Source organism: Ostrinia nubilalis, chromosome 7 (genome assembly GCF_963855985.1).
Source record: "Ostrinia nubilalis chromosome 7, ilOstNubi1.1, whole genome shotgun sequence".
Taxonomy (NCBI): domain Eukaryota; kingdom Metazoa; phylum Arthropoda; class Insecta; order Lepidoptera; family Crambidae; genus Ostrinia; species Ostrinia nubilalis.
Window position 1 is genome coordinate 7,291,107 of NC_087094.1, and position 8,031 is coordinate 7,299,137.

Here is an 8,031-nt window from a genome sequence, read left to right on the forward strand (position 1 = left end):
AAGCAGGAGCAATATATTGGTTTTAAGTTAGTACTTGTACGTGGTACTACCGTGGTTGGCGTGGTACTACCGCAAAGTTGTAATTAAGATGGATTGTAGTTGTCGTAGGAAAATTCTACTTATTTAGAAGACAGATAATATACTACATGTAGGATGCATAGAAGTAGGTAACATTATCTATCTCTTTTAATTCATATAATAACAATCCCAATTTAATTTTTTGAGGAAACTAATCGTTGCTTGAGGAAAAAAATTACTTTGCTCTACTTTATCGTGTGCCATAAAATAAAGATACATACATTATACAAATATGTAAAATTATCGACATAAAAACATGTTTAACGCATTTATAACCTTCAAATCGCCCTCAACCTTCAAAAACAAGAAGTCTGCCAATCGTCCTTTTGGATCGCGACGCTCGATCGATATTTGACGTCAAGAACAGTTAGTTGTCATTTTGGTATTGTCTGTGGCATTCAGTGGCGCGGGCGTGTCTCGAATGTATACGATTGTTCGTGAGAACTGGTGATGAGGTAATGCAATGCAAACAGTAGCGATGTAGCCTTACATTATGGATGACACTTCGCTTGAAGATATTTGGGAATAAAAACTGTCCATGCGCAATGCGCATGTTGGCGCGTGAACTTTAAAATGATTTAAATGTCTACAAGTGAGGCGAATGAGCTTTAGGGTTTAAAATTATTTACAGAATTATGTTTATTATCTTAAGAAAATCCTACAGAAACAAAAGGAAATTAATGGCATCGGATTTAGCTGTAGCGACGAAAAGCTCCGCAATCGGATATCTTGTTAAAAACAATTAGGTAGAGTCTCACAATAGGAGAACAAACAGAAAACACCTAACAAATAAATAAGGAGTGAATACTTAAGTACATAAAATAGTACAATTTGGCAGGCCCTCTGTTTATTAAATCTTCTTTTGACGAATGGGTTCAAGGGTTTTAGAACGATTCAAGTGCACTAAATCACCTATATTTATCCAGTTATTTAAAGTTATTCGGAATTTATGAATACAATTCATACCGTATGACGTTACGAGTTGATTTAGTTACCGTAATTGTATGTATATAGGTGGTTTATAGTGACTACAATGTAAAAGTTAAAAATATTATGTTTGTTGAGTAAACTAAATACATACTTATTATTTTTATCTAAATCTATGTTTTGTATAAACATTTTTTTCTGTTCAAATAACGTGGCTTTTAAAACGAAAGGTCTTACAGCGCCATCTATTGCATTTTTATTATATCAACCAGTAAAAACAGCATAAAATTCACTTGCCGTTGATTTAATTGATACAGGGCATAGGAGATAACGAATTCATTCTAAAAACAATGAAACCAAAATGTTTATCTCATCTTACTGTCTAATTTTCAGATATAAATCACTTTTACATTCAGCAAGGACAACAAAACCGTAGAATAATGTTTAACTAAGGTATGTATGTTGGGGTTCGGAGACGATCCATGAATAAATAGAACAGATACTTGTGAGCGATGTTTATTCGACCAAGGTTCGAACACGAATGAATCACAGATACAGACAGCAAGCGCTTTTATAAGGCGATCAAAACAACTTTCTAACTTAGGTGGGGAGAGCGCACGTGCACTCTTGTTTACCGGCCGATTGCAGGTGTTGTTTTGATCGCTTTATAATACAATATTTTGGTAAATTGTGATATAAATTAACAAATAATATAATATTAGTAATAATTATTATAATAATTCAAACTTTAATAGTTAATTACTACTCTATATAATTAAAATGTTAATATAATTAATTATTTAAAGAAACTAAAATAAAATAAATATTAAAACGCTATCACGGCCATTCTGATGAACAGCTCGTGCTCTGAGCGGAGACACATTCAATCTGAAAGGAATAAAAATAGAGCAGATTAATTTCTTTATAAAACGTACAAAAACGACAGTTAACTTGAATCTAGCTTAACTACAACAAACAATGTAAATTAAATTCATTTTTATGTCTGTCAGTCCGAATATGTCTCACGCATACGTTGATGACATCTTATTCGCCCAGTTATCACACTGAATCACTAATGTGATCCGTGCGGATAAGTGGCATACACAATTTATTATTTTGCCCAGTTGTCAGACTGAGCCACTGGTGTGACCCGTACAGACAAGTGGCTTACACACTTTATTATTTTGCCCAGTTGTCAGACTAAGCCACTGGTGTGACCCGTACAGACAAGTGGCTTACACACTTTATTATTTTGCCCAGTTGTCAGACTAAGCCACTGGTGTGACCCGTACAGACAAGTGGCTTACACATTTTATTATTTTGCCCAGTTGTCAGACTAAGCCACTGGTGTGACCCGTACAGACAAGTGGCATGCACATTTTACTAATTTGCCCAGTTGTAAGACTAAGTCACTGGTGTGGTGACTCGTACAGACAAGTGGCTATCAATTGTCATCGTCTGTGTCAGTAACGCTATCACGGTCATCTAAATTTGGTGTTGGTAAAGCTCTTACATGCTCGTGTGATACTACAGTGACTTTGTCATTGCGTAAACTTTTTACTTCATAGCGGTCATTTTCAAGTATTTTTGTAATTTGATATGGACCTAAATATTTGGGACCTAGTTTATTGTTGGACCATTGAGTATCTTTGCAAAGAACGAAGTCGCTTAACTTGAATGGAGTAACTGCTGCGCATTTTTTATTAAAACGATCCCTACTTTTGTGGGACTGTTCGGTCATTCTGATTTCAGCTTCTTTACGAATCTCGTCACGATCAATATTGGTTTCTATAAGTGTAAGTTGAGCAATAGCAGGAGGTGCGCACATTTTGCCAATTAATAATTCCAAAGGGGAGTGTCCAGTTGTCTTAGATTTTGTACAATTGATACAAAGTTGAAGTTCACCTAATTTGGTAGCCCAGGCCCTTTTGTGAGTTTGAGCTACTGCACTAAGGTGATCTTTGATAGTACGCATCAGACGTTCAATCTGACCATTTGCCCTAGGTACGCCTTTGGCAATAGCATGGTGTTCAATACCTCCGGATGTGAAAAAGTCTTGAATTTCCTTGCCCATTATAGCTGGTTCTCTGTCTGAGATTACACGTTTAGGGGTTCCAAAGAGATTAATTATTTCATGAAGGGATTTAAGAATGAGATTTGAAGTTTTATCTTTTAATGGATAAATAATGACAAATTTAGTGTAAGCGTCGATTGCGACGAATGCGTAAGCTTTTTGCGTGCTACCCGTTAGATTTCCGATCAAATCGACATGTATTGTATGAAAAGGACCATTATTTTTATCTATAGGATGAAGGTTGATTTGCTTTTTACCTGATGCTTCTTTACCGACTTTACAGTTCAAGCAATTATCGCAAAATTTTCTGACTCTTTTCGACATATTTTTGAACCAAAATTGTTCTCTCATTTTGTGCAAAGTTCGTTCCCAACCAGCATGTAAAAGAGTAAGATGGTATTCATTTATAAGGTTACGTACAAGAGCATCTGGTATAATTATTCTATTGAAGGATTTTCCATTACTATCTTGGATTTTAATATATAAAATGTCATTTTTCATACTAAATTTTCTATCATGGTCTTCATTGTTTATTATAGATTCTCTAATTTTATTTAATTCAAGGTCTCTTTTCTGTTCTACAATAATCCAAGTTGAATCTTTTGCTAGCATATTGATAAGAGGATTTCTGCTCAGAAAGTCCACATGTGACATTTCCTCACCTTTTCTGTATTTAATGTCAAATTCAAAATTTTGTAAAAAGGACCACCATCTGTGCACTCGTGGTGTTAGTTCCTTCTTTGTACTACTTGCCTTAAGGGCATTACAGTCAGTTACTACGGTAAATTTTCTGCCGAATAAAAAATGTCTAAAATGTCTCAAAGCTTTCACAACTGCGAGAGTTTCTAATTCATAAGAATGGTATTTTGATTCTGGTTCAGTTGTTCGTAAACTGTAATAACCAATAACTTTGCGACGGGAATTTTCAATTTGAATAAGCATTGCTCCATAGCCGAGAGAACTAGCGTCGGTGTGAACCTCAATAGGTAATTCATCATTGAATATAGAAAGAATTGGTTCTGATGTTAGATAACTAATAATTTCTTGTCTAATATTTTCGTGTACTGCAGTCCATTTAAATGCGACATCTTTCTTTGTTAATTGGTAGAGGGGCGCCATTTTCTGCGAGAAATTTGGGATAAATCGACGGAAATAACTAGCGAGTCCATTAAATTGTCGCAACTGTTTGACGCATGTTGGGGGTTTAGAGTTTTTAAGAACATTAGTCTTATGTGGGCTAGGCTTGACTTCGCCATTTGAAATAATATTACCTAAATATTCAACGGAATTTTTCAAAAATTTACATTTTGAAATATTAAGTGAGAAGCCTGCGGCAGACAATCTTTTCAGAACTAGATCTAAACGATGCAAGCCTTCTTCTACAGTTACTGACGGAATAAGGACATCGTCCATATAGACAAGGGCGATTGAATCTTTGTAATCCCCCAAGGCTTTATTAATAGCTCGCTGGAATACAGAAGGGGCATTGCATAATCCAAACGGCATTGTCAAATATTCAAATTGCCCATCGGGTGTCACAAAAGCTGTTTTTTCTATTGATTGTTCGTCTATGGGGATTTGATGAAAACCACATTCCATATCTAGACTTGTGAAGTACCTAGCTTTTCCTAAATTATCAATTTGATCCTGGATCAAGGGCAGGGGATAATTGTCTCTTACTGTGTTCATGTTTAACTCTCTAAAATCGACGCAAAGACGGTCTGTGCCGTTTTTCTTTTTAACTAAGAGAATGGGGCTTGAATATGGAGAACAGCTATCTCTTATAATGCCTTTATTTTTTAGATCCTGAACAATATTTTTAACTTTTTCTCGTTCTACTGGGGCTAGTCTGTATGGTCGTCGTTGAACTATGCGATTGGGGTCTTTCAATCGGATTGACAGGCTTCCAGTAGTTATTTTGCGAACTAAATCCTTCATACCAAAACTATCTTTATATTCGTCAAGTATTTTAACAAGTTGAGTCCGATAATTGTCAGTCAGGTCAGTGTCAATAGAATCAAAAGAAGGCTGAGAGGCAAAATAGCAAATGTTAAGTTCCCTTTCAATGGCTATTCCATCGGTAGTAATCGTAATTTTAAGACCGGGTGTTTTCAAAGTGTCTATACCAAGGATAACTGAATATGGTAATTTTTCTACAACATGTAATCTGACGTCAAACGATACTCCATTCAATTTAGCTACAGTATCAATAACTTCGTTAGATATTAAAGGTTGATTCGTGACACTAAGCAAGTTAAGAACTTCGGCAGTGCGTTTTCCTGGAATGGATCCCGCAGCCTTTTGTGAAATAAGTGAACATTCAGCACCAGTGTCAATTAAACAAGAAAGGTGTACATTACCAATGTTGATTTCCGTGCTGCCGGGTGTCGCGCGCCGTACCAGGTTTGCTTGAGATCCTCCCTTGTTAGCTGCCATCGGAGTAGTTGGTTTGGAGCGACAATCCTTCAACAGATGTCCTGCTCGCTTACAGAACTCGCAGTAGATGGATTTGCAGTCTCGAACTCTGTGGCCTGGTTTTCCGCACTTGTTGCATGTAAATTCGTTGCGTGGTTGTTTTGCATTAGGTTCATTTGTTGATGAAAACTCAGCTGGTCGTTTTCTATAGTTACGTAGACTGGCAATCAGTTCGGCTTGAGACTTAGGAGTTGACCGCAGCAGTTCCGCTTGGATGAATTTCGGGCGGATTCCTGATATGACGGCTTCAACCATCAAATCATCTGGAGCGTTCGGAGAAATCCTTGAGAAGAGGCGCCAAGCTTCGCTGACATACTCGGCGTAATTTTTTGCATCATAAGACGTATAATCACGGAATTTGTTGACAAAATGAATATAACGGGATTCTGCCTTAAACTGGGCGTGTAGCTCATCTTTTATTTCAGTCCATGTTGCATGTTTATGTGCATTAGTATCGGCCCAAAGCTTAGCACGTCCTCGTAGGCATGACAATCCCTTCATCATTGCTGTAGTCATAGAAAATCCTCGAAGATTGATTAGTGAATCAACTTGCTTGCACCTTTCTTCAACAGTCAGTCGACACTCATCAGGGTCGAAATCAGGTAAGTAGATCTCGCTTAATTTCTGGATCGGCGTCATTGATTGAGCTGGTTTCCGTTGGTCAAGAAGTTGTTGTAATAGTTGAACTTGAAGTCGAAGAAGTGTGACGTCATTGGATTGTTCATTGTTGGTGTTGCGAGCAGCCTTTGATGATGAAGAGGTTTGTGTAGTAGTTTCACATGGTAGAGTTGGTGAGGATCTGCCAGGGAGCAGGTCAGGGGCGTGGTCATCCGCTTCTTCTGATGTTGGGGTTCGGAGACGATCCATGAATAAATAGAACAGATACTTGTGAGCGATGTTTATTCGACCAAGGTTCGAACACGAATGAATCACAGATACAGACAGCAAGCGCTTTTATAAGGCGATCAAAACAACTTTCTAACTTAGGTGGGGAGAGCGCACGTGCACTCTTGTTTACCGGCCGATTGCAGGTGTTGTTTTGATCGCTTTATAATACAATATTTTGGTAAATTGTGATATAAATTAACAAATAATATAATATTAGTAATAATTATTATAATAATTCAAACTTTAATAGTTAATTACTACTCTATATAATTAAAATGTTAATATAATTAATTATTTAAAGAAACTAAAATAAAATAAATATTAAAACGCTATCATGTATACCATAAAGAATATTACAATGTTTGTTTTTATGTTCATCCAGTTTCTAAAACTACATAATTATAGTGGCCCGGACTGTTCGGCCCGGGGGATGACGAGGACGGGAGGACCCGACAACATTTAGTACGGCGGGGGATCGTATGCGTAAGAGTTTTCGTTTTTACATGAATCTTGATCATAATTATCTTAAAGTTATTAATTCCATTATATTTTTCGTAAAATTGTACGTAACAAGAGTTTGACAGGAAAAAATTACACTTACGCTGAAAGCTTTATTTCAGGAATTTACAGGGATTCGAAAAGAAAAACTTTATAAAAATCTATGCATGCCGCGGGAAAAGCTTAGTATTGAATAACTCGTCTTCAAATCGTGTTAATCATATGCTATTAATGAAACTATGTGTTCAATGTAACGTATTAGCATGAGGTGGCGTCATGGCGCATAGTTTCCATGGGCCCTCGTTCTGAACAAAATAGTATACAGAATACATGATAACCAGTTCAGGGCTTCCCCTAGGGCTGACAATAAATAGTCTAATTTCAATGAAATATAAGCAAGAAATATGACTATAAATAATCGCAATTAATCTTTTTTACTACTGACTCTCCATTTCTCAATCCACCACCATAATAGTAAAAGTTAACAGAACTTGGCTTGACACGCTGCCGCGTGTCTAGATATTGAAAAATATGCGATCTTTCCTTATTTACTAACAACGTTTTAAGAATGTGTAGGATTCAAAATATTTTTATAGGTGGAAGGTGTTCTGAGTTGAAATAGCGACACTCATAATCTCCGTTTTTTGGTAAGTACAACAAGGTGAAATAAACTCTTTTTCTAGTGTAACATTTCCTTCCAAACTGAAAATTTCTATCAAATAATATGTAACCCTATGTTATTCTATACTTTAATCATGGTTTTTAGCCTCTGACAACCCTGTAAAACACCTAACACACATGCACAGAGGCGCAAAAGAGGCGCGCGCGCTCCAACGTGAGCAGCGCCGGCGCAGCAGCCCGTAGGAGCGGCGCCACGTGATCAGGGTGACCTGATACATCGATATGCCGATTTAAGATTTAAAATATACGCCTAGTTAACTAAGTTTTGATAGCAGAAGAGCGATAATCAATCATGCATTAAAATGAGGGTACATAAGGTTTGTAACGGGTTAGTATTGTTTAAATTTCTTTTTTTATATCTGATCATAGCTATTGCAGCAATTCAAAGCTTTCTTATTAAAGGTTTAAGA

General features: G+C 36.6%; 1 protein-coding gene across 1 annotated transcript; it reads right to left on the reverse strand.

Moving 5' to 3' along the window:
• Positions 1-1,505: 1,505 nt before the first annotated feature.
• Positions 1,506-6,765, reverse strand: LOC135073159 (uncharacterized). Its single transcript, XM_063967207.1, has 2 exons — positions 5,440-6,765; positions 1,506-1,893 (listed from the first exon to the last, which is right to left on the reverse strand). The coding sequence occupies exons 1-2, from the start codon at positions 6,419-6,421 to the stop codon at positions 1,889-1,891; spliced, it is 987 nt and encodes a 328-aa protein (XP_063823277.1). The 5' UTR covers positions 6,422-6,765; the 3' UTR covers positions 1,506-1,888.
• Between the last annotated feature and the right edge of the window lie 1,266 nt (positions 6,766-8,031).

Coding starts and splice junctions, on each gene's coding strand:
- LOC135073159 (XM_063967207.1), bottom strand. CDS start 6,421: ATGGATCGTCTCCGAACCCCAACATCAGAAGAAGCGGATGACCACGCC.